The 26,443-nt window shown below is 32.0% G+C and overlaps 4 protein-coding genes across 7 annotated transcripts; 2 read left to right on the plus strand and 2 right to left on the minus strand.

Annotated features, from left to right (window-relative positions):
- Positions 1–43: 43 nt before the first annotated feature.
- Positions 44–3,310, plus strand: LOC122604064 (E3 ubiquitin-protein ligase At3g02290-like). Of its 2 annotated transcripts, XM_043776965.1 has the most exons (5): positions 44–250; positions 836–1,099; positions 1,180–1,618; positions 2,172–2,281; positions 3,112–3,310. In XM_043776965.1, the coding sequence occupies exons 2-5, from the start codon at positions 983–985 to the stop codon at positions 3,139–3,141; spliced, it is 696 nt and encodes a 231-aa protein (XP_043632900.1). In that variant the 5' UTR covers positions 44–250; positions 836–982; the 3' UTR covers positions 3,142–3,310. The 2 variants fall into 2 exon arrangements, with proteins under 2 accessions (XP_043632900.1, XP_043632901.1); XM_043776966.1 differs by lacking the exon at positions 44–250 and having other exon boundaries at positions 819–1,099.
- A 569-nt stretch (positions 3,311–3,879) lies between these two features.
- On the minus strand, positions 3,880–6,117 carry LOC122603727 (uncharacterized protein YwbO). 2 transcript variants are annotated; one of them, XM_043776512.1, is made up of 8 exons: positions 6,013–6,117; positions 5,761–5,916; positions 5,540–5,662; positions 5,419–5,462; positions 4,523–4,648; positions 4,339–4,423; positions 4,191–4,247; positions 3,880–4,118 (listed from the first exon to the last, which is right to left on the minus strand). In XM_043776512.1, exons 1-8 carry the CDS (start codon positions 6,055–6,057, stop codon positions 4,041–4,043), a joined length of 714 nt encoding a protein of 237 aa, XP_043632447.1. In that variant the 5' UTR covers positions 6,058–6,117; the 3' UTR covers positions 3,880–4,040. The 2 variants fall into 2 exon arrangements, with proteins under 2 accessions (XP_043632447.1, XP_043632448.1); XM_043776513.1 differs by having other exon boundaries at positions 5,761–5,905; positions 6,013–6,105.
- Positions 6,118–7,505: 1,388 nt separating this feature from the next.
- Positions 7,506–11,223, plus strand: LOC122603171 (ultraviolet-B receptor UVR8). Of its 2 annotated transcripts, XM_043775804.1 has the most exons (9): positions 7,506–7,705; positions 8,203–8,477; positions 8,583–8,776; positions 9,052–9,099; positions 9,195–9,267; positions 9,361–9,532; positions 10,159–10,590; positions 10,666–10,857; positions 10,978–11,223. In XM_043775804.1, the coding sequence occupies exons 2-9, from the start codon at positions 8,225–8,227 to the stop codon at positions 11,012–11,014; spliced, it is 1,401 nt and encodes a 466-aa protein (XP_043631739.1). In that variant the 5' UTR covers positions 7,506–7,705; positions 8,203–8,224; the 3' UTR covers positions 11,015–11,223. The 2 variants fall into 2 exon arrangements, with proteins under 2 accessions (XP_043631739.1, XP_043631738.1); XM_043775803.1 differs by lacking the exon at positions 7,506–7,705 and having other exon boundaries at positions 8,195–8,477.
- Positions 11,224–11,497: 274 nt separating this feature from the next.
- LOC122603186 (truncated transcription factor CAULIFLOWER A-like) lies at positions 11,498–16,807 on the minus strand. Its single transcript, XM_043775825.1, has 8 exons — positions 16,623–16,807; positions 12,851–12,929; positions 12,485–12,549; positions 12,257–12,356; positions 12,135–12,176; positions 11,988–12,029; positions 11,751–11,890; positions 11,498–11,669 (listed from the first exon to the last, which is right to left on the minus strand). Exons 1-8 carry the CDS (start codon positions 16,805–16,807, stop codon positions 11,564–11,566), a joined length of 759 nt encoding a protein of 252 aa, XP_043631760.1. The 3' UTR covers positions 11,498–11,563.
- Between the last annotated feature and the right edge of the window lie 9,636 nt (positions 16,808–26,443).

The following is a 26,443-nucleotide window of genomic DNA, read 5'->3' on the forward strand; positions in this document are numbered from 1 at the left end:
TACAACTTGCCACCCACCATTGACATGAACAATAATGAATGAAATGAAATGGAAGAATATTGATTGATTACCGCGTAGTCTTCTTTCTCGCCGAAAAATCCAACACAAAATTACTCTTTTAACAATTTGCCGTATTATCAAATTATATATACGCATATACAAACAATACATATACAATTCCATCACATCAAAATTTTCCAATTTTGTGGTTTTCTGTTCATAATCATTAAAACCCCTCACTCTCTTTAAGGTATCACCATAAATTCATAGTCTTTTTACGTGTTCATATCATTTATGTTGCTTTTAATTGCTTCTAATTGATTGATTCCTAAATGGGTTTTATGGTTTCTTCAAGATTTGGCAATCTGGGTAAGGGTTTGTTTTTGAATTTAAGTTGAGTTGAATTTCTTGAAATTTGGAATTGACCCTTTTGGTAGAAGATAAAAAGTTCCCAACTTTTTATGTTTTAAAATTTTTCTTTTATTTGTCAATGTTAACAATACACAGGCTAGTGAGACGTAGACAGTCTTAACCCTACCCGCAGTCTAATAGACTGTTTTCATACTGTGTGGGAGTAATCAATTTTGTTTCTTATTGGAAGTAGTATTTTTTAAAGCTATTTATATCATTTTTGAATTTCTTGACTTGGTCATTTTAGGGTTTTATGATTGAATACTATATAGATTTTGATTATTTTTATGGAATATTGAGATGGGATTATTAACATTTTAACTTATGGTTGCAGTACTAATTTTGTAACTAATATGTTATGTTCCTTGATTCTGTAATGTGGGAACCTGTTTGCTAAAAAGAAACAGTCTTTGATCAACTGCAGGTGTATAGGTGATTTGATTTAGTACCCATTTGAGTAATTCGAGTGTAGGTAGAGAGGGTGTATTTGGTTCGCAGAGCCATATCAACGTCTGCGAGCCTTGAGTACTCTCTTAGTTGATAGTAGTTGAGCTACATTAAAGTTATCATCATGGGTGGTGTTTGCTGCTGCTTGCATTATGACTGTGAAGATTATGTTAATCCCAATAGTTCGGTGTACAGGAACTGCATTTGTCTTAGATGCTTTCTTCAGAATTTCTTATATATGGTATGTAATTAGTAGTTATTCGGTGTCTCATGATATTCGTTTAGATAAGTTTAACTTATTCTATGTTTGTAATTGAATAGTACACGTCGTTATTCCAAAGAGGGGAAGAACAAACTCGGCTTCCAAGCCCTTCATCCATTCAAGGGACAGCGTCTTTTAGCTCATCAGCATCACTTGATAACTCGTTATCTGGAGTGTACCGGTCTCCTCCAAGACCATTGCCGTATGATGTTGACCCTAGGTATATTCGTCTGCAAAGAGATGGTCTGGTTTTAAGAAGGGAGAAAGGGTCAAGCCGTTCACAGGAGGAAGGTGAATCTTTAAGAGGAAGTGATAGTGATACGGAGACAGATCTGTTATGTGCTGGAAGCAAATGGAATAGCTCAACATGTGAAGACGGAACAAAAGGGTTACAAACGAAGTATTCTACCAAGCTTTCGACCCCGAAAGAGACATCTGGATTTGCACATATTTTTGCTTCATCGGAAGATGAAGATGTTTGTCCAACATGTCTTGAAGGTATTTACTAAATTATTGCTATTTGTCGAGGTGTGCTTGATACCCAAAATGACTCTTAACAATTAAGCAAAAAGATATCATTCAAGTCTTTCCTTGTTATCAGTATGCTATATCTAATCTTTTATGTGTCATTTTATCTTGTGATTTGGACCAATAATATAATCTAATATGCTTCATCAGTCTCTCACCTTGTCCTCTGAAAATTGTAACATATCTATGAATTATGACCTGTAAGTTAGGACTTAGGACTATCTATGTACGACACATGCGATAAAAATTATGTATTCGTTCTATAAGATTTCCATCACTTGTCATTACTTAAGGGTTTATATATATATATATATTTTTTTTGTTCTCACTGGTCATTATGTTTAACTATACTGTCTGCGTTTCCATGACAAGTATAAATCCTAAAAATGGGATTCTTTAACATTGGTGTACGATTACTAGATCACTATCCTGTACTAGTCAAGATTCCCAATCGTTGTTTATTAAGTATCCCATATGTATAGGGCATTGATACTCATTGCTTTTCTATTTACTATTGTTGCAGAGTATACTGTAGAAAACCCTAAGATAATTACAAAGTGCTTGCATCATTATCACCTTGGTTGTATATATGAGTGGATGGAAAGAAGTGAACGCTGCCCTGTTTGTGGCAAGGTATGGTTTCAGTATATGTTCTAATCTGCTTGATTAGGAAAGGAACATGAAATATCATTTTTTTATATGGGTTCTCTTCATCATTTACTACTGTATATGTCAAGTTAATGGATCCCATGACCAAATTACCCGCTTTGTATAATTGGGGACCCATAATATTAAAATGACTTATAGTTCACTTTTAGTTAAATTTTCTTTAGTTTTATTCCTGGAGTGCAACTTTATCTATGTGAAATGGAAGAATGCTTTTTTAGTGTTCTAGGGCATAGGGTCTTCGGGGCTTTTTGTGCTAATTAGCTGGATAGGGGACAAGATCTGGTTGATATTTTAATCAACAATTTACTAGTAAATAAACCATGACCACCGAATACTTGTAATCTCACTTATCTAGGATCTCTCTCTGATGGTTTATGGAAATGTCAAAATTTCTATATGTGGCTTTATAGATGACTCACATTGTTGATAACTTGATAAGTTTGAAAGTAGCGTAGCACATAAATCCTAATGTTAGTATAAAACGTGAAAGTTGATGTGTGCCTAGTGCATAAAATTGTCAAGAAAGTAACACTCCTTCCTAACCAGAATGTCATGGTATCTAGAATTCAATGGACGACTTTTAAAAATTTAAGAAAATACCATGTACAAGACTTTTTTCTCAGCCCTAACAAAGTCAATGAAACATGGAGTCTTAGAAAGTCAAAGATCTGTGGCTTCATGATTCCTAGTATCACATTAGATTTCAACCCTTTGGACTATAAAAATCTCTCTTGGCCTAGTTTTGCTTTACCATGTTGGTGATCTCATGGTGATTTTTTGGATGTTTGGCATAGGTGATGGCATTTGATGAGGAGACTGTTTAGGCCTAACGTGAAGTGTTCTTGCTGAAATGAGAACCGGAAAGAAATGAATACGGTAAAGAAACAAAGAAAACACATTGTAAATTCATTGTGAATACCCGCATGTTACAAGTGTTCTATCGTGTAATGGATAAGTGTTCAATATAAGCTGTCACATGCTTCATTTTTCTTATCATGAATATTGCTTCCCCCCCCCCCCCCCCCCCCCCCCCCCCCCCCCCATTGTAATATCTAATGTTTACTTCAAAGATGTTCCAAGCTACACTTATACCCGATTAATGAAGAAACTTCCTGGAGTTTTTCCGACATAGTGTGCCCATTATAGGGGGATGATCTTATACTCTTTTAGTTGTATGAATTTTGTTGTTGCATAGTGTTCCAAAAGAAAAAGGCTCTGTTTGTGATGCAGATGACTAATTTAGAACTCTTGTTAGCTAGTCCATTTTCATTCAATGTCAATCTAGGTATCTTCGTAATTTTTCATTGTGCAGTTTTATCAAAACAGATCTTGTGTAATTGTGTTAACATTGAGGTTCAATGGAGTCTACCACTTCTATTATCAGGATTGACATGGGTTCTGTAGATATCCAAGAAAAAAGATTGTTCGCTATGATGAACTTTCCAGTCAGTTTTGAAAAAAGTCGTGCCAATTTGGATATGGAAAGCACTCTGTCCCATAGGCCATAGGTCAAATGGTATTTTTCTAGATATGTTTCACACTGCACAGATCTGAAATAAGAGTAGCCAGAACAAGAGAAATTAATTCAAATGAAGTTGCCGAATTCGAAAAGATACAATGTGCCAAGTTACTACAGAGAACATTTAAGGAGCGTTATTTATTACATATGTGTATGTATGTAGGTATGAACTTTTAAGAATTAAGACAGGCTTGAGTTCACTTTTCACTTAGCAGCCACTTGAAAAGCTCTTAGAAATACTTCAGAGGGTTGCCCACCACTTAGCTGATGCTTTCCATTAATCTGCAACAAAACCATCAACTTAGCCCTGAATTCAAACAAGAACTTGCAGTAAATGTCGTCCCAAATACTTACCACATAGTGAGGGACCCCTGAAATGTTTGCAGAGTACTTCCCAAGTTCTTCATTAACCTATAAACATTAACAAACAAACCAATTCATAATCCGGCGATAGAAATGCAGTATTTTCCTTTGTAATTATTATAAAGTTGAGGGTGCATACCTCCTGAAGTCCGTTGTTTGGGTTGTCAAGATACTCAGCAGCTCCTTCTAATCCAACTTTGTTTGCACATTCCAGCAGAAAGTCCCTGGATTCAAGTTGGAATGTCACTCACTCGGTTCCAGAAAATAGTAAATACAAATCCTTCTCACTGTTTAAATCTACTATAACAAACATCTGAAATTACCTGTCACCTATAAACTTTCCCTGCGTGAAATACCCAGTAAACAACTCCTCAACAAGATTGTGCTGAATATCAGACCCTTGTTTCCCAGCAAAAAGTATGAGCCTATGGCTGTCCAGGGTACTTCCCCTGTTTGCCATGAACATCGTTAGCAAGTTTTTGAAGTAAGTTCTATCTATGTAGTGTTTGACATAAGTACCAAACTGCTTAATTTTAGAGGGTATTTGGGAGTGCATATATTCAAGTGTTTATGGGGTAAGAGCTTTATCTACTACTCCTTTATAATGATTATTCACCCTCTATTTTAGGAAAGGGTTAGAAAATAGTTAGATGTAAAATTACTAGATTGCCTTTAATAAACACCCCTTAAGGAAAGGGTTATTAGATATTACCAAAATTACCCTTAATGAATTAATTTACACTTTAAACCTTCATCTTCTAAAATATCACTATCACCATTGTATCAACTTACACGGTTAGACCACTCGACACCAATTGTCGATGTCATCGATCACCACCCGTCACCGACACCACTAAACCACCATCGCCGTCACCGCCGCCGCCTTGCGCGGGTACAATGCTAGTTCATAATAAGCAGTATTCGCCTCAGTAAAAGTAAGTGTGTTCGCTTTAAATAAGCTTTACACACCTTCTATTAGCCAAACAGTTAAAACTGCAATTTGGATTTCAAAAAGCACAAGAAGATATATGCACTCCCAAATGCCCTTATACAGTTTCACCCAAATAATCAAAACTGCTATAAAACAATCTCAAACACCCTCTTAAACTAACAAACAATCTTAAACACCCTCCTAAACTAAGATTATCGCTTAACAAAGGTAACATGTAAAAAAACAAATGGACTGAAAGCACAAAATATATGACAAAAATCGACTTACGTGAGGCCAGACATGTTATATTCCAACCCAACTCCTTTAAAAACCTGCAAATATTTATAGTGTCAATATAGTAGCTGAAAAGCAAAAGCAAATAGACGAAACTAAAGCCAGATACAGATACCTCAGTCATACGAGCAATTATTTGATTCGCTCTAGCAGTACCAAACTTTCTCTTATAAGTATCTTCCTTGCTAACCCCTTCTTTAGGTAAAGAAGGATCTAGGAAAAATGGGTGCCACTTAATCTGCCCAAAAAAAAATAAAAATACAAACTTAAAAAAAACACACAAGAAAACAATTGGAAGTGAGTAAACTTGAAAAATAGGGAGTGAATAATAAAAACCTCAAAATCATATTGATCTTTAGATTGAGCTAAAGCTTTGTCTAGATTCTTTTTGCCCACAAAACACCATGGGCAAATACTGTCTGAACTCACATCAATTGTTATAAGTTTTTTGGCAGTTGATTGAGCCATTGATTTTGTGTATCTGCAGTATATCTATACATGATCCATATATGTATTTTAAGTTGACATAAACCTATAAAAACAAAAAGTTCAAGAAAAGATGGTTAATAATATGATAACGAGACTGACCTCAAAACTTTTGGGCTTGAAAGTTGTTGAACGAAGAATGAACATTAAAACGGATATAGATATAGATATATATACATGGGTCTATATAGATTTATAGATACGTACCAAACATTTTGGTTGTTACTGTATTTGTTTTTCCAGAAGATGTTTGTTTGACTAAAGATTTGTCAACGGTTAACCTACCCCCATTTAATGATGTCATAGATGAAGTCATGTTAAAGGAGGCTTCTATTCTATTTAGAAATGCAAAAAGTAGAAGTTTCTGCGGATTCTGCCTGATCAAATATATTCATAACAAAACATTTGGGAAATATAGAATTTCTGCCTGACCAAATATATACATAACAATCTTAGCATCATAGTTCATAGGTTGAGGGCATATAACCATTAGTTTCTAGTTTCTACTCACTAATTCATAGTATTTTGATAGTTATCTTAACAACGTAAATGTTCATATAATCATATTAAATATTGATTTCTTGATAACTAATACTGTGTTTTTATAGTTTTTAACCGTACCCATAAGTATACCACCAAAGATGCATAATATGATTATACTATGCAACATGTTAAAGCATATTTGGTGTGTTTAAAAATTTTTAGTACACATATCATCCTCCTTTTACAATGAGTGATTAAGTTTTTATTGATATTAATCTTTAAAAAAATTCACTAGCTTGTTAAGATTTAATTGACCCCGCCCTATCTAAAATATTATGTTAAGTTGCTAACCTCGTTTAACAATATGAATGTTATGTACTTATGTTACATCTTTAAGAATCACCTGGACCGAAAATTTGATCAAAATTTGAAACAAATAACTGAATATCACCACGTATAACTTTTTTCTCTTTTTAAAGGTGAATTTACCTTGAAATTTCGTGTCGCGATTCGACAACAAGAGGTGTAACATACGTTATCTTAAACAGGTTCACTCTATGTAGCCCTATCAAAGTAAAAATGTCTATTTTAAATACCCGAGTGGAGAAAAACCCCTACTAATTCGTCTGAAGACACAACGATTAATAAGGGTAAACTCTTGCATTATCCAAGATTCAAACCTGAAGTTACCAGACCCAATCCTCTTCAATGGGAGACTGCTTTGTCACCGAGGTTTCACTTCAACGACATTAATCTACAGTAACTAAGTAACTTCAAAAAACGTTTTGCATACATGTCAAAAAACAAACCCATTTGAAAGTTGATAAATGCGTATTTGAATCATCGTGAATATCATCGATTGACCAAGCTAGTAATGTAAGATGATAAACTTGGCCCACAATTTAATTAAGTTATTGTGCATGATATGGGTTCTGTAAAATTTGTATATTATCGTTTATTTATCATACGGTTTAGTAGGTTCATCCAATTTTTCATGTAGTTAATTAACATTGTAGTTTGTACTTTGTACGAATACAAAGGGCTTAAATTAGTAATTTCTTTCGAGGGGTAAATTTAAATACTACACGAAACAAAAAGGGTCTAGAAGAATCTTTATATTCGAACGGCACACATTTTTTCCGATCAGTGTCAACACCACCATCCACCGAATCTATTACACCCACCATTTATCCCCCCCAAATTCCTCGGACCTTGAACAATTCTTCAAATATAATAACTCCCATTTTATTTATATTTGTTGATAATTTGATATCATATCTTATCCTTAATTGATCTTCTTCACCGGTCAAAGGTAATTTCTTCCTTGCTTACATTTTACTCATTTCTTTGATTTTATTCAATAATAAAAAGTCAAGATTCTTTATGGGTCAATATCTAATCAAAAATCCCAGATGGAAAGTTTGCAACTTTCTCAAAAAAAAAAAAAAAACTTGATTAGTTTTGGTAAAAATTTGATCATGGATTAAGAAAAGTTAAGAAATTTAAGGTGAAAACATTGAAAAGTCGTTAAATTTACCATCTTTTGGGGGATTTTTGGATGATGTTTTGATCTTTTACAAATGTTGTATTTGGGTTTTAGATCTTTATATATGTTATTGGATTTGGTTCAATAGCAATTGGTAAATAATCTTCTGTGTACATCCCATTCCCATCTAGCAGGATTTGGTATTGTTGTTATTGTAGATTTAGTAAGTTAATTTGAATACATAAATATTGAGAATGTGACTAAAAGTGAAATTATTGTGAAATGAAAGTGTATAATGGTTAATGGTTTCCTTTTATGATTAGGATAATTAGGGGTTGGGACAAAATGGCCATTGATGAGATATTTGGGGAAACTCGACCGGTGCTCTTCCCAACCAAAAGTGCACTTTACGTTTGGGGTTATAATCAGTCTGGTCAAACGGGTCGAAAGTGTAAGGAACAGAGTTTGAGGATTCCGAAACAGCTTCCGCCTGACCTTTTTGGTTGTCCAGCCGGAGCCAATTCACGGTGGTTAGACATGGCTTGTGGTCGTGAGCATACTGCAGCGGTAGCTTCTGATGGATCGCTATTTACTTGGGGTTAGATTCTTGTTTCCTCTTTCGTCTTTGGTTTGTGGTATTGGTAGCATATTTGTATTCTGTAAATATCAACCTTTACTTAACTGCTGTTTGATGGTCGGTCAGGGGCAAATGAGTTTGGTCAGTTAGGGGATGGGACTGAAACGAGTCGAAAACATCCTAAAAAGGTGAAGCTATTGCAAGATGAACTTGTGATATCCGTCTCTTGTGGAGCACATTGCACTGCTGCTATTGCTGAGCCACGCGAAAACGATGGAACAATATCTACTAGAAGACTTTGGGTTTGGGGACAAAATCAGGTTTATGTTCATTATCTGCTAGACAATTTACATGGCTTTATAACGACAAACAAACCACTTTTTTTATTTTTTGCAAAACATTTATTATGAAATTGTGTATGGGTATTCTGTGTGTAAAATCTTTTATGCTTGCTAGCTATAATGTCTTATAATAGGCGATGATGATGTTCGATAATTGAATAAGCCAAATGAGATATCTTAATAACTTGGTCTGTTTTACTTATAAATCATTCTCTTTGGTATGCTCATAATTTGGGTTCCTTTAATATTTTCAGGGATCTAACCATCCTCGAGTATTCTGGGGAGCGTTTTCTCCTAACACGGTAAGAATATACAGTATCTACTTAAGCTATAGGAGGATGTTTAACATAATACTCTTCGTGTTTTAAAAATCTTGACAAACATAATTGCTAATCAGGTTGTTCGTCAAGTATCCTGTGGGGCTGCGCATACGATAGCACTATCAGAGGATGGTCTACTGCAAGCTTGGGGTATATATGCATTATATTTTGAACTTTTAAGTATGAAATTTTTTTAATTTCCGAAATGCTCTTATTTATGAAAGTAGTTACATGATAACCTAGGCTACAATGAATACGGTCAACTTGGGAGAGGTGTTACATGTCAAGGGCTTCAGAAGGCTCGTGTTATTAGTTCATATGCTAAGTTCCTTGATGAAGCCCCTGAGCTTGTGAAGATTACTCAAGTATCATGTGGCGAGTACCACTCAGCAGCCGTATCAGAGGATGGAGAGGTGTAAGTTTAATAGAAATGGACCTTATGTTGATGAAGATAGGTTCTAGACACAAGCGGATTTTGCTTGGAGGTCACAGCCTGTATCAAGGCAACCTCACATCTAGTCATATTTTGATCGAAGCCTCCCATTTTCTTCATCAATACTATCTGCTAGTTGATTCTTAGGTGTTTGGTCTTGCGTTTTGAAAGTGATTATTGTGATATGGGAATATGGAATAATCAGAATAAGATAAACAGTAACAACTTAGGCTACCAAAGATAGTGTTTTGACTATTTAGGTATTTCAGTGTCATCGATACCCAAATTCTCCATGAGCTTGCCCCTATGGGGGAGGTGGGATGTTAACGGCCTTGCCCCTACAAGCTGGTCAGTGATCCATTGAATATCTACATATAATGTAAAATGCCTCTGTATAATCAGATGACCAGAATCAAAATTAGATACTTCTAAACTTGGTACATGGTCCCTAAGTATTCAGATAATCAAAATTAGTTACATTAACCCAGAACACTAAAACTGAACATTTGCCACTTGAAACACAATAATCTCATAGTCACTCTTATGCCACAATGCCAAACGCCCACACAGTTTCATGGTATATCACTCAGGAAATTCTCATTTTGCAGATACACTTGGGGATTAGGAAACATGGGCCAACTTGGGCACTATTCTGTTCAATCAGATGACAAAGAGTTGATACCACGGCGTGTTGTTGCTCTTAATGGGATATTGGTGAAGGATGTAGCATCAGGTGGAATGCATACATGTGCTGTGACTACAAAAGGAGCTCTATATACATGGGGTGGGGGTCAACATGGTCAACTAGGACTTGGCCCGCAGAATTTTTCCTTTTCATGTGTTGCTAGTGACGCTGGAACCATGGTTCGTAACCTGCCGGTTTTGGTCCTGCCATATGGCGTGAAACAGGTTGCTTGTGGGCATTCTCACACTCTGGTCTCCACTCAAGATGGTAGAATCCATGGATGGGGTTATAACAACTATGGTCAAGCGGCTAATCAGAAATGCACTTATGCTTGGTACCCATCCCCAGTTGACTGGTATAACTACCCCACTCCCTCCTTTGACATAAGTTTGACTTTGAAATAGTATTCTAACATGTCTTCTGTGAACAGGTGTATTGGCGAAGTAAGGAAACTGGCAGCCGGTGGAGGTCATTCTGCTGTACTTACAGATGCGTGTTCCTTGAAGGAGTTGTGCGAGTTTAGGCTTGCTGACTGCGTGACCCCAGGGAATGCTTCTATGATTGAAGATGTTGCTTATCGAACTGGCTCAGATGCTTTGGCACGCCTTTGTGAGAGGTTAAGGTATACATGTTATATTTGTCTTTAGGTTTTGTCAGGCCTGCTTGACCATAGTAGTCTTCTACCTGAGAAGAAGCTTTTTTTTTTTTTTTTTCTGAACATTTTTTCTTTTCATTAATGTAGGGAATATCCCCATGATAATGGAATCTGTGAGTGCTAAACCAACCACAAAAGGACTCATTGGCAAGCTCCAACTATTGATGAAGTCAAAAATGATGTTGTATAGCTGGCTGATGTCTTGCTGTTATATTTAGTCCATAAATGTTGTATGTTAACATTTGTAGAACATTTGTGTCTCAACTTGTACAAACATCTGTTATATGTACTTGCTAATATAGACTTGTGCAGCATGCATTATAGTTATATTCATACTATAAGCTGATTTACAGATTGATACAACATCCATATTCAATATAATTTCTTATATGATAGATAAGATCAATTGCGTCACCATTTGAAATTTCGACTTATAACACCACTATAGTTTTGTGACAAACACAAGTCGTCTAGTGATGTTGCTATATATATGGCCTTGTAGGCTGTACTTTTCAGAATGGGGTTACAAAATGGCTCAACAAGTCTTACGTAATTATGCTACAGCAATGCAAAATATATAATCATTCAAAGGCACCCAAACCTGGACAAATACATACTTTTATATCATTCTATAAATACAATCAACAGATTGAGATCAATTGCCATAAGCTCTTTATTGGTTAAGGTGGCGGATCATCCACGGTGGCATCATTGTTCCAGAAACTGGATGAGCTCGAGATAATTCCTCCTCTCTCATGGCTGATCCAATTAACACTCCACTGCAAAAAGTCACAAATCAATACAATGGTTTATGCACATACACACACACACAGACAAACAGAAAGGCAGAGAAGGAGAACCTGCTGGTTGCATATGAAGGATCCACATGTGGTTGCTGTGGTGGTGGCCGAGGTAATTGTGGCGGCTGAGATAGCTGTGGTGGCTGAGGTAACTGTAACCTTTCATTTTGTTGCTCACTACTCTTCTCATTCTCTTTCAACTGTGCCCAGCTCGAATATGTAGTTCACAAAATGTTATTCTTATACATGTTACAGTTATAATGTCTATAGACTCTACAATTTTATTAGTAAAAGTACCTTCTTTAAGAGTGTGTTGTTTCGCTCTTGCAAAGTCCTCTCCTGTCATCAAACATGGTGCATTGAATTATGTTTAGAATTGAAGTTACATCTTTCATTAGTTTAACTCTTGCTAAGAATTTGGGAACTTAAGGGTGTATAGGTTACCTTCTTATGGAGCTGGGAGATGGACTCATGCATGAGTTGGTTCTGCATAAATTAAGCGAAGTATAGTGACAAAATAATCATTTGTATACTATGAGAAAACATATTCTAAATCTAGTAATTACCTTCTTCGTACGCACTCGTTTAAGAGCTGTTTCGAGTTGTTGATCCACATTTTGAAGCTCTCGTAGGTTTAATTGCTCCAGGTCTTCCCCAACATAATGCCTGAACTTATCAAGTTCATTTATCAGCCAAAGATGAAATAACATCAACATTTAAATCCTAAATAAGTGAATTGTACCAACTTATATGCATACTTGATATTGTTGTAGAAGTTCATACAAAGATTCTACCTTATGTTCTTTTCAAGAACTTCAATCTTTGTCTTGAGTTTTGAGGATTCAAGAGTCCAACTTGCCTGTGCACATACTATTTGTAAATCACCGGTTCAACCTGATAAATCTTATCCCAATTTTGTAGCATATGGAAGTTAACATATAAACCGGATCAAAACTAGCCAGCCTACTACATTTTGTAAGAGAAAACCTCGGAGAATAGAAAATTTCCCAGTTTTCCATCTTTTTTCATTTAGTTACTAGTTATCGTCTCATAGTAGCGGGGCAGTCTTCCTAATGTGAATGTTTTAGCATATAAATACAAATTTCTTGATATAAAAGATATTTATAACAGAAATGTTTCATATTTATGATTATGCATACCTGTGTCTCAATCTCAGGAGCAGTAAGCGATTTTTCGGCATAAGAATACCTTTCATACCTCTCAAGAATAGACTCCATACTGCATGTTTCAATTTAACAGTTGTAATTAAGATTCTTTTTCTTTTCTTTTTTTTTTTTTCACTTGTGCTGTTTGTATAAATATAAAACTTTAGCAATGCTAGAAAAAGTACTACAAGGTACAAATAAACATAATAGGGGGATTCTCCAATCAATCAGACTAAATTTACTATTTTTTGTTCAATTGGTGAATAATGGTGACCCAATTGAACGAAAGTAACATATTTTGTCAAAGAGAGCCTCAGTTGTAGGACAAGTAATGGAAGGTGCCATGCTAATGCTTGTGAAAACATTTACAAACAGTTGTAAGATTCTGTATTCAACTCCTTGAAAAATAATCTTCTTCTTGAACAGTTTTACTTTAGATTAATTAAATCTTTTAAGAATTAGAATGTAACATTCAGAATAAGACAGATTAAATGCTGTTAAATTTGATAATCTGAACATTTATCGAAAAAACGATTTAGCTTATAGCAGCTTCTATGATCTTAATAAAATAAAAGTACTTGACTAAACAAAATCCTTTAACTTTTAACAGCGAAAGATGAGTTCGTTACGTATGAAACTATGGAGCACAAATTACATATATATGTTGTGCTTGTGCATTGGTGATACAGACTTGAAGGATTTGCAGGTGACCTAGGAATTATAGGAGGGTCTAGTCAACTATAATATCATTTATTTCATGATACTACAACAAACATGGGTTTTAATTAGTGTACTGGGAACATACATTTCAAAGCTGAGGTTGGTTTAGTGGATGCATTTCACAAATTTTCTTTTCGAGATTGATACGGACTAATTCTTCATATTGCAATTTCGGGCGAGTAACTAAAAAAACTACTTTCAACGCTAGGCGCAATAACATTAACTGTAAGTTGATTTTTTAATTTCCTGTATATATCTTCGTCTTAGATTTCAAGGTTAATCTGTATACTATTAGTCTGTTATATTATTGATCAATTGAGAGAGTGTATATATACTTAGATTGATTTTTAGTGTGCCTTCTGGACACCAACAAACCATTTTTAAGGACCGGTTCGTAGCATTATTGTTAACCCTTAATTAATGAGGGTATACAATACTATTTGAATAACGTACTAGTTAATTTATGTGTAGGACTCATTTTCTTTGTCTCTTCAAAGTTAGACACACGAACTTTCTCTTGATGAACTTTTATAAACTTGGCCAAACAATGGAGAGATTCATAGTGACTGATCACATATGAAGACCATGTCATCATGGACTTGTCTTGTGAACTTCCATTGGCAGTGTAGCATAAAAACTAACCTATCAATAATTTGTTTTTTATTATTGCATCATGATAGTCAAGAAGGTGACCATCTTTTTTCTTTTTCTTTTCCAGAAAAGCTGATAAAGAAACATCTTATCACGAAAGAGATATGACGAATTGGAGTAAAGCTTGATTTAACACAGAAAATCTTAACGACGCTGAACACTTACATTGCTGCAAACTGCCCTTTGAAACGATACCAAAATAATATGGCATGCACCCCCTATTTTAGATAAGATATAATCTTTAAATTGGTGCCATTTGTTTGTTGGATTTTGATGCTTATTTATCTCTGATCACTTGTTGCTAATTAACAAACGTTAAGTTGTGAGCTTACTAATTAACACATAATATCACAACATTATTTGTGGTAGCAGTTTCTTGGTAAATATGTCTTCAATAATTCAATGATAACATGTGTTTTCATTGTTTAGTGTATATAATGATCTACCATAATGATCTACCATCTTTGTATTAATTCATTAATAATTAAGATATGAACCTTGCTAAAACAGCCCAACACTTCCTAGCTCAGTTATGTACCGGCTCAGGAATTAGATCGCACGTGCACGATGGGAAGCCAGCCCAGACAGTCAGTCCTATCTATGTATACAGTCAAATTAATGTTAATGTTGCTGCAAACTAAATCATACATTGAAGGATATATAAAAGAAGCAATTATATAAACTAATTAACGCGCAACTCATGACTGGCCTTCAATGGATGAATTCATTGAATTGAACTTATGTGTTAGACATCTAGATGGCGGTTTTACTAACTAGTACCAGAGATCTAATTAAACCTCTGGAGTCATTAAGATTAATGAGGTTTAGTTAAGTTTCATTCATGATCGACTTGCCATGGCATTTTAAATAATCAAAGACCGGTCACTTAAACTTGATAACTATTAATCTATGAACTCAAAGATTAAGCTATAAATGAAGAGAAAGCTTATGAAACCAATTAGGAATTCTCAAATCAAAGACATATTAATGATTTTTGTTCAATTAATTACACATATTGTGATTATAATTATCTCAATAGTTGCAAAAACATTTTTCAAATATTACATGACACTTTTAAAATTTGTTCAATTGAAGGTTTCTTCTTAGAACGATAAGTATTAAATGTTAATGATTCAAACGCAATAGTAAGCAGTATATGAGATTAAGCGTGTAACTGTATATTTTGTTTTCGAAAAAATAAAATAAAGAGTAAAATTAACCCTAAAGAAAGCCACACGCCTCTTAAGATTTGAATTAAAAATTTAAGCTAAGAAAGTACAGCAATAATCTTATTCTTAAGCAGTGTAAAGAAATCTTTAATTTGAACCAGTAAAGCACCACATAACAGCTAGTCTAGGATACATAAAATCTTTATTAAAAAAAAAAAAACTTAGGATTATCTTTGTGAGTCTTAGGTTGTCTTTGTTACTTATGTACGGACAAAGTTAATGTTTCCTGTATTCAGCTCATAAGTCTGAGAAAATTTAGTACGACAATGCTTAAGGCTGATTAGTAGTGTCACACAGCTCAATAAAAACTCTCAAGTTCCAACATCCTATCCAATGCTTTATTTTGGTCTACTTCTTACACAACTAATATCATACTTAAAGCTTTTTCAGACACACATATTATTATAATAATAGTATATACATTTTAATCAAATACACACCATATAATAAAACAAAAAATAATAATAAAAGTGAACATATTCATATTCATGTATATAGTACTAATAAATTAATAAATGTTTTTATTATATAAAAATGGATGCATGCAGAAAGGATCCATATTGAAGATAGATTGAGGAATTGTGTCAGAACATCAAAAAAAGAAAATAAAAATGAATCACTACTCTAGATCACCAGGGTTTTGTCCAGATAATATGAACTTAAACCAAAAAAGAAAAACTTGGACTTAGGGTTCATATATAGAGTCTACTTTTTCTATAAAGTAAAAATAATATATCAAGAAAAGTATACAATAACTTTATTTTACATAACATCAAAAACTTAACCACCAAGAATTAAGTTCAATTCACATATATGTACACATGTGACAATTACACATGTGATATATCTTAAACATATGGATACTGATTTACTTCTAACCATTTATCTAAAATGTAAAGTGATATATTATGTACACACATGTACTACTATATGTAAAATGATGTTTGGATTATTTTTTTCAAACTAATTAATCTGAACCAACTAAACTTCTTAATTAGCTTTGGTTGCATGTTTTTAAAAGCATACACATATACATTTATATAAATGGATGGTGTTTTAAAGGAGATTTGACTCATAATTAAATCAAAGAAAATAATAATGATAATCAGAAGAAGAAGAAGAAGAAGAAGTGATATATAGATGGAATGAATGAATGAATTAAAAACCTGGAGTGAGTAGAGTACTCAAAGATTTTGCCTTTAGTAGAGAAAATAATAAGAGCAACATCAGCATCACACAACACAGAGATCTCATGAGCTTTCTTTAGCAATCCTGTTCTCCTTTTTGAGAATGTTACTTGTCTTGTTATCTTGTTCTCGATCCGCTTCAGCTCAACTCTCCCTCTTCCCATCTCTTTTGTTTATAGTTGTTTCTGTATATATATGTAACAACTTTTAGGTAGATATGGTACTACAGAAACCCTAACAACAATAAGTTTGTTTTCATTAAAGTGAGCTAAAAATAGAAGATCTAAGATGATGAGGACACAAGAGAAAATGTTTTTATCTTCCTAGCTAGCTTTCTAATTTGGTGTAGGCATTAGATTATTATCCTGCCTTATCATACCCATTTAATGTTGTTTTCTTACTATATATAATATGTTGTTGATGTATAAATTAAAAAACATTATATATTATACTTTCTGTTTTTTTTAGATGATGATTTGACCTGTCGCATAAACACTAACCAAGGGTTTATTGTGATTTTCGATTTTAATTTTTTCTATTTGAGGGAAAATCCCCTAGTAATCCATCCGGAGACACAACGATTAATAGGGATAAACTCTAACCCTTTAAACTTGAACCCAAACTCTCATAAATAGACTTTTTATGTCATCCCCAAGGCTACACAAGACCTCTTGAATGAGAGATAATCTTTTAACCATTGATTTTTAATTTTAATTACGAATACTTTAGTAAAGTTAAAAGAATCTACCAATATACTAATTAAAACATGATTGATGTATTCTTTGATCGACACATAGAATAATTTTGAAGTGTCACGTGGGCCAAATTTTTTTAATATATATTAATATTATAAAACTAATTAAATAATAATTATTTAGTTATAATTTTGGTATATATGTATTCTAATAAATTATTCTTTCTAATTATCCATACGTATTTAGTTATTTAATGTAATGTAATTGTGTTGTAAACTAATAAGGACTAGTTATTCCAAACACAATATTTAATTCGTGAATTTCGATCTTCAACACATGTATATGGTTTCATATCATGTACTTTTCTTTATATAATCTACCTAAAACAGGATTGAAATGTTTTTGAAACGACACATAGTGTGTAATCGTTAATCGACATGTGCCCTTTTAATTTATTTATTTTATCAAATTAGGTTTTTTTAGTTGTATATAGATTTAATTTCCTTTTTAAACTTGAAATTAAACTCTAATTATTGGCTTATATATACAAAATGCGTTATAACCTTATTTGATTGGTGTTTTTTCAATAATAAAATTGTTTCTTTTTTTTCTCAATTGTTCAACTCCTATTACTTATATTACTTATAATAATAAGTAACATACATTACTTTGAAATCACAAGGTTATTTGTCGTCATCCACTATATTTACAAGTTTCGATTTTATGTGATTGTAAAAATTTAAGGTAAATGCAAAACTAAAACTAAACATATATTATAGTTATCATTACTTTTTATTATAACTTAACTTCGATCATTGGTTTACTTTAACCATATAAATCAAGTATAAGACATATTTGAATTTCATTATGATACGATCTATATAACTACCGTATATCGTACGAGTATTAGGACTAGTATTGTATATAGAAAGTGCAGAGAAATAACCACAGGACAATATGCACAAGTTGTTGAGAAAACCCATCAACACTACTCAAAACAACTAAAGAAAAATATGTAAATTAATATAGGACTAAATATTATTAATTTGAAGTAACAAATATTATTGATAGAAAGTAACAACGTATGTGCAAGGGGCCGGAAATATTAAGCATCTTGATAATAAAAATAGTCGGTACGTTCCTTGACCACGAGAACTTGTAAAAATATTAGACAAATTGTCGGCGCAATGTGACGGTGGTGGTGGCGACGATGGCTGATAGTGGCGATAGTAATGATGATAACGGTATGAGTATTAATATAAAAGTGACTACAAATTATATTGCATTTATCTACACTTTTAGTTAGTGTAAACAAATTAAAAAATTTGTCATGCTTTTTTGTGTGTAAAAATATGAAGAACTAAAATTGTGTACAAATTAATCCATACTTAAAATTGTGGTATTCTAAAAGTTCACACTTTTAGTGTGACCTTCATATTCAATTTGTCGTACCACATTTGTGCACGCCATATATTTAGCTAGTGTAGAAAAATGTGGTGTGACAAATTAAATATGAAAGTTTACACTAAAAAGTATAAACTTTTAAAATACCACAAATTTAACAGTGAATTAATTTCTACACACTTTTAATTCTTCATATTTTTAAACACAAAAAAATATGATAAATTTTTTAATTTGTTCACACTAACAAAAGGTGTGAACAAATAAAACAATAATTGTAGTGTGATTGGTGTAAAAGAAAAATGTATATTTATTAATTATTAAAGTTGAAAAATGTATGTTATAAATAATTTTATTAAAGATATTATACGTATCTTTAGTGAAAATGTTTATATTAGTGAACAAAAGAAAAAAATATTTTGGGATTTCAAAAAGTTATAGAGAATAAATTGTTTATAATGTAGTAAAGATAATGCTGATTTAATGTTTTAAATGAAAATTTATATTGTGGATTAGATTTATATAAATGGGTATTGTTGTATATATTTTGGAATATTACGTTTATTTATGATGGGTAAATTTGGGAAAAAATAATAAAAAGAAAAGGAAAAGGATGGTTAAGGGGGAATGGTTGCATATGAAATGGATCTAAAACCAGGGTTGGTTGAGAGACAAATGTGTTGTCCTGCTCTCATTGGATAGTGTCTTCCCCTGTCTTGTTTTTTGGGCACATGTTTTTGGCTTATCCAGTCTGTTTGGAGTAATTAAATCTACCAAATCACATCACAAGCCGTTTGACAATTTCTTTTTAATTACGTCAAACTCCTTGTGCGAACATCTTTTAAAGCTACACTTTAAGATAACACGCGAATCATAATTATTAACTTTTGATCAAGTGCTTTCTTCATTGAAATGTATGTAATAGAAAGATTTATATTCAATTGATTTGATAACTAATGTTTGATAATATAATAACTATATGTAAAATACTTACAATGCAACTTAATTATTAGCATAAAATCGGAAAGATCAAATGAGAATGTGCGTTAAAAAAAGAAAGTTTTTTAAACTAAGCAGGAGGTGACATATGACTTTTTTAATAATAATAATAATAATAAAACGGTGGTAAATCTGTAAACATTTTGACTTCAAACCCAAGCTGACCCAACTCACCCCCAAGCTGATCCAACTCAACCCCAAGCTGACCTAACCAAACCTCAAACCAACTCAACTCCAAGTTGACTCAACCCAACCGCAAGCTGATGCATTTGTGTTGTTTTTTATTGAACATGTGTTACAATCAAATGCATTTAATGAAGTTTTTATCTTCTAAATAATTACAAAATACAATGCTTATTAATTCAATCTAATAATTATCATTTTTATACGAATCATAAATTTTTATATATTTGAGAAATCGAGATGCAGGATAAGTAGTGTCGCAGAGACACTAGTGAGTAAATCCCTTCTAAAAAATAGTGATGTCATCAGAATTGCTTTATTTGTGTAAGAGATTCAGTTTTGCTAATGACAACCCTATATTTGAGTTATCTTTTACGTTCATAGATTAGTTTGTACTTTTACCGTTAGTATTTGGTCTTTTAATATAGATGGTACAAACTTTTTTTGTATATTTAAGAGCTATCATTAAAAAAAAATCTAAATTATAATTATACAAATAGATGAGCATGAATAAGGGTGTTTGAAATCGTATCTATATTTAGTCATTTTGAGATCCAATTTCATATTCGAATTTTCAAATATATAATAGTTGCACACCTATCATAAAAGTTAGAAGGTGGACTTAATATGAAAAGTATAATTTTTTATGCACGTAAAATAGCCTAAAGACCTTATATATTTAGCATTTTTTTTATTTGTATGTTGAATACATATATTGGATTATCCAAATAGTCAAATTTTCAAATAAGATATGCTCTGATAGAAACCTGTTTTATCAATAAAAAGAAATACTTTGTAATTCGGATATCCTTATAATTTTTAAATTGGATTATTCGAGTATCCTAGTTATCAAATAAATGCCCTAGTTTTATTTTAAAGTTTAAAAAACCTAGATATCTTATCTTATCTATAGTATAACTAAAAGAGGGGATTGGGGGTACACTTGACACCTTAATCCCCCTTCTATAGCCTAATATTCTCTTCTTATTAATTCTCTATTTTTTAATATTTATTTAATAAAAAAATGGTTGACCTTTAATAAAAAAATATTTATTATTATTATTGTTATTATTTTAGAACAGGTTATTATTATTATTATTATATATCACCTAAAAAAACCCTCACATATTCTCAACCATAAGAAAAAACCTACTGCAACAAAACAAAACTAGGATCAACTGCCAAAAAGGTTTTTTTATTTATATACTTTGTTCATATTTAATCATTATTATTGATGAATTGGAATGTATTTTTTAAATTATATACTCTACACTTTTTGTTTCTCTTTTTATTTAAAAGAAAAAAAAGGGTAAACTGGAATCAATTATATATAAAGTTAATTTTTATATGTTTCATTTTTATTTTTCGTATTGATTAAGTTGTAATATTGGTTATACACCTTTTGTTTCTCTTTTTATTTAACTAAAGTTGAAAAAAAAGGTAAGCTGGAATCAATATTTATGTGGAGTTAATTTTCAAATGTTTCTTCTTTAGTTTTCGTATTAATTAAGTTGTGATATTGGTCATACATTTTTTGTTTCTATTTTTATTTAACTAAAGTTGAAAAAAAAGGGTAAACTGGAATCAATATTTATATGGAGTTAATTTAATTTCATATGTTTCTTCTTTAGCTTTCGTATTCATTAAGTTGTTATATTTGTTATACACTATTTGTTTCACAATTATTATAAGATTTATATATTTTAAGACTAACCGTCCAATAGACGAGCCTAAACACTAGTATTGATATATAAAGAACGGATACTTAACATTTAAATATCTAAAAAATAGAATATGTTTTTTGTACAGGGCCTATTCATTAAAATGGAATAGGATAAAACAAATGCATAACAAAGAGCGTCGACTGTGCCCACAAAAATTACAAATATTATAAAATAACAATAATTTTAATAATTGACATTAATATTAAAGTGCTCATGACGTTGATACTAGTATGTAAAACTAGAGTATCGATCTATACTATCTTATAATAATTATCATTTTCTCTTTCATAAAAGTATTAAATGCAAAATTATCATTTTACCCTTCATTAATTAATTTACATCATCAATCCCTTATCTTTTAAAATATCTCCATTATATCTTTACATCAATTACTTAAACCCACCAACAACAATAGTTTGTCACCACCACGACCACCGTCACCACCACAAGTCGTCGTCATGACCAAACCGTCGCCTCATCGCGCGGGTACAATGCTAGTAAATTTCAAAAAGAACTAGAACATATCATTTATTTTAACGCAACAAATGTTGATTTTAGGAAAATACATCACTCACCAATATAAAACTAGCGCAGTATTCACACTAGGCAATGGCGATAGATGCAACGTAATGCCGATGACAGATGTTGATGGTAGTGACGGCGTCAAATGATATATCACATATTTAATTGAATGTTATTTAAAGGGGATAATAGTAAAGATATCCTATAATAAAAATGATTGATGGTATAATTTAGTATAAAGATTGGTAGTGATTTGATATATTAAAGAGTATTTGATCAATTTGCATATATGTCATTTTTTTTTTTTTACTTTTAAGATGACATTATAGTTTTTATATAGTGGTGTAAATAGTTAATGATATGATAAATTACTGTATATAAATATATATTGATATCAAAGTTTACACATTAAATAATAAAATAACAGTTGGTCTTAGATCAAATGGACACATGTGGCTTTCTTTGGGGGTTCTAGGGGAAGGGATGTTAACTTAGAGACCAGAGATCAAATCTCAATTTTTTATGGTTTCGGGCATTTACCTCTTTGGACGTGTGTTGGTCGTGTTATCACACCCTTGGTCTTCATCAAGGGTGCTGTCGGGTTTCAACCTCTAACATACTGCCCGATTGGATATCCATGCTAGGTTTCGAGTCACTAACCAACTAACACGTTGTTTTAAAATATATATATATATATATATTAGATAATAAAATAGTAATAAACAATATAAATGTTGATTGATATGAAAGTTTATATTAGAGATGAGCAAATACTGTAAAGGATGAGACTAGTCCTAGGCTCCTAGCCATGGCCAGCATGTGATTGACCATAATTATATTAATGTATCATAGTTCAACTCCCTTCTGTAGAATCTTATCTTCACAGTTTCATATCAATATATTATATATTATTTATTATTTATAATCGATTATTTATATATGTTTAACAAACATTTAGGGAGATAAATATTCATTCTATGCGATTATGCATACAAAGTGTGAAGAAAATTTTGATCATGTACATGATATTAACCAACTCATTTAAGTTTGTTGGTTATTGGTTTATTTTAAGATGGTCATAAAGAAGCTTTACTTTTCAAAATCTCAAATTCGATAAGATAATATATGCTAGGTTTATCAACATCGCCAGTAATACACACATTAAGAATATGAATAAATATTATTGCGCTAAAAATAGAAATTAGAGTAAATTACATGAATGCTCTCAGATAGTGGTTTGTCCAATTTCGTCAATATTACTAAAAATTTCACCAAAATGTACTTTTTCAATTGGACCGTCCCTTATCTAAGTGCTCTTTACAAATACTTGCATACCTTTGAGACAGTCTAAGTGAAAAAGTGTAAGGTTTGTGGACGGTATGGAGATAGGAACGATCCTAGTGAAAAAACACATATATAAAGCATATTCGGTGTAACTTATAAAAATACGAACGACAGTAGTAATGTTAGACAAATTACGTGAACCATCCTTGAATTTATTCAAAAGATAGTACAAAGAAAATGAATTCGAATATCACTTTTATAGAGTATCATGAGTCATTTAGCCTACTTTTTTTTAATGGTGAATTTCATTTGAAACTTTGTGTCACGATTCGACAGCGAGAGATCTAGTATACGTTGTCTTAATTGAGTCTGCGCTAGAGAGCCCTTTCGAAGCCAAAATGCCTATTTCAAATACCAGATAGGGAAAAACCCCTACTAACCCATCCGAATGCACGACTATTAATAAGGGTAAACCATGTCCCCTTAGACTTGAACTTAGGTGAACCCATGTCAAACCCACATATGGGGACAACTATATCTCAAATTTGACTGAAATAAAGATTCGAACTTGTAACCTATAAATCATCCGAATTCTAAACTACACAAACTCATCATTCATATTAGCCTGCTCGTATCAACACCTTTCTCAAAACTTGTTAATCATAAGCCGAAATGTTAATAATTAGATTGCTTTAAAAAAACGGCATGTTCAATATAACTTCATTTCATTTTTCTGAAAAATCTTAATTATAACCAAAGAAACAGACAAGTCACGGTACCGTTTACTCTCCTATTTTCTGTAACAAAAATTGAATTAAAAGTAGAGTTCGATTTATTTATGGAAAGTAGACAATGTTTGATGTTTTGATGTGAGGAAAGTTTCTAATGATCATCATTGATCCCTTCTTTTTAGGATGGACAGATATGTCATTTTAGCATTGATACCTTACCTGATGTGATTGAGACCTTGCCTGATTGCCTCCTTTCATCATGTACTCTTTTTGTGAATTTTTAAGGTTTAATGTGAATATAGGCTTAGAATTATTAAATTTTGGTAATTGTTTTATTTTTGATCAAGGAAAATGTATATACTCCATAGTTTTTATTTAATACCACTAGTATTTTTGTTCATCTGGTGCTGACATAATATGAACACAACCATCGTCTTTAATTTCAACAAAAGAGAGAAAGTAAAGATGTAACAAATTAATTTACTATTATCAGTAGAAATTGTTTTTAAAAAGGCAAGTGTGACCAAAATATGAGTTGAGAAACTACTCTTGTGTTGTGTATGGCATGTAATTTTATTATGGTATCTATTTTTTTTTTAATATGGAAAATACTACGTCAAATTGTCAATATATATTAGCTTGGTGACTAATTTAACATATCAAAAGATTATACATTTAGGTTTTGGGTAAAATAAAAAAGGTATTAAAGTAAACAAATAATACAATAGGTTTATTTTCACTAAAAATCAGCGTGCATTATGAAAATCATTGTGTATCAACTGTTTCATTAATCTTCGTGCATTAATTTAACCATTATCTAAAGTTCAAGATGTTATCTTATTTATTTTACTTAATAATTGTTTTACAATATTCAACCCATATACATCTATATTACGGAGTACTATATAAAATAAACTATCTTCCTCCCTTTAAACAATTAAAATTTTGAAATGATCATATTATCCCACTTTTTTATTTACAAACTTAAACATTTTTATCTATAGGCCTATAATATCCTTAATGAAATAACTTACGAAAAATTCCCCGGTCCATAAATAAACACATTAACCCCTCTTACATCAATTAATTTTACATTCACCACCACACCACCACCGCTACCACATCGCCGTAACTACCACTATCGCCGCCGTACCATGCGAGCATACATCTAGTCATCCAAATGTAATTCGAAACAACTAAAAAGGTTTCTCATGTCTAATATAAGAATCCATTATGCTAGAGATATTCATGCACAAATGACAAATCTAAATAAGACAATATATGTTAGGTCTTCTATATTTGCAAACAAATTACATATAAAACAACAAGGTATACAAATAATCACATATTTTGAATAAAGTTAATAAAACTAAATATAAAATAGCCGAACAAATTTATATTTTGAATACACTACAAAGACACTTCGCACAATGCAACGATCTTAATATAATCTTAATGGAAAATGATAAATTATCCTAACCAAATAGTTTAATAATCCTCTTAATACATTAAGATGGTGGCATGTGTTATTCACTAATTCTTTTTCATAATAGCTTGCCTCCTGATTTTTCAACATGTAATCATCTTATATTTAGGGGGATTATTAGGCTATCTGGTTAGGAGGATTACTAGGCTATCTGATTAGGAGAATTAATCATTTCCCAATCTTAATATATAATGAAATATGTTTTTAATATGGTGATGGCGAATCAAGGGTAATAGTAATGACGCAAATTACAAAGATAAATGTATATATATAATAGCATGGTACCTGTGTTGCAACGGGGATACCATTAACAAGTGCAAATGAAAAAAAGAGAAATATTGAAAGAGAGTTCCGTGTATGTGAATAATTACAAATGAAAATGGAAGAATTTTCTTATAGAGGGTAATTTAGACAGTTCCCCTATGTAACTTTCAACTTGAGGCTATTCTTATTATTATATAATATAGATATAGTCATATAGATAATAATAACAACTTGCTAGTTCAAAGTAAAAAGAAAAGAAATAGAAAAATGCTCTTGTTTTAACTTTTTTATACTACAAATTACGTGTCATCATCAAATACAATTTATGTACACTCCCACACTAAACAAAATAGTTTGTCCTCTTCGCGATGGAGTCTTTGCCGAGTCCACTGACATCATCGCACCTAAAAACCGCCGTCTATTCCTCTTTATTAACGTTGTTATGTAATTGTCGCAACATTTTGCGACGACGGGGAACAGAAGGATTTGAGGTCGTATGACTCGTCTCTTA

This window comes from Erigeron canadensis, chromosome 6 (genome assembly GCF_010389155.1).
Source record: "Erigeron canadensis isolate Cc75 chromosome 6, C_canadensis_v1, whole genome shotgun sequence".
NCBI classification, from domain to species: domain Eukaryota; kingdom Viridiplantae; phylum Streptophyta; class Magnoliopsida; order Asterales; family Asteraceae; genus Erigeron; species Erigeron canadensis.

Excerpts from the sequence above, each read along its gene's own strand:
- LOC122604064 (XM_043776965.1), top strand. The coding sequence starts at position 983 with ATGGGTGGTGTTTGCTGCTGCTTGCATTATGACTGTGAAGATTATGTT. Across the intron at positions 1,619-2,171 it reads TTGTCCAACATGTCTTGAAG|AGTATACTGTAGAAAACCCT; the intron begins GTATTTACTAAA and ends CTATTGTTGCAG. Across the intron at positions 2,282-3,111 it reads GCTGCCCTGTTTGTGGCAAG|GTGATGGCATTTGATGAGGA; the intron begins GTATGGTTTCAG and ends TGTTTGGCATAG.
- LOC122603727 (XM_043776512.1), bottom strand. The coding sequence starts at position 6,057 with ATGTTCATTCTTCGTTCAACAACTTTCAAGCCCAAAAGTTTTGAG. Across the intron at positions 4,649-5,418 it reads TATAACATGTCTGGCCTCAC|GGGAAGTACCCTGGACAGCC; the intron begins GTAAGTCGATTT and ends CATGGCAAACAG. Across the intron at positions 4,248-4,338 it reads CAAACAACGGACTTCAGGAG|GTTAATGAAGAACTTGGGAA; the intron begins GTATGCACCCTC and ends TAATGTTTATAG.
- LOC122603171 (XM_043775803.1), top strand. The coding sequence starts at position 8,195 with ATGATTAGGATAATTAGGGGTTGGGACAAAATGGCCATTGATGAGATA. Across the intron at positions 8,478-8,582 it reads TGGATCGCTATTTACTTGGG|GGGCAAATGAGTTTGGTCAG; the intron begins GTTAGATTCTTG and ends ATGGTCGGTCAG. Across the intron at positions 9,533-10,158 it reads GTATCAGAGGATGGAGAGGT|ATACACTTGGGGATTAGGAA; the intron begins GTAAGTTTAATA and ends CTCATTTTGCAG.
- LOC122603186 (XM_043775825.1), bottom strand. The coding sequence starts at position 16,807 with ATGGGAAGAGGGAGAGTTGAGCTGAAGCGGATCGAGAACAAGATAACA. Across the intron at positions 12,357-12,484 it reads GTTCTTGAAAAGAACATAAG|GCATTATGTTGGGGAAGACC; the intron begins GTAGAATCTTTG and ends TGATAAGTTCAG. Across the intron at positions 11,670-11,750 it reads CCTTCATATGCAACCAGCAG|TGGAGTGTTAATTGGATCAG; the intron begins GTTCTCCTTCTC and ends GACTTTTTGCAG.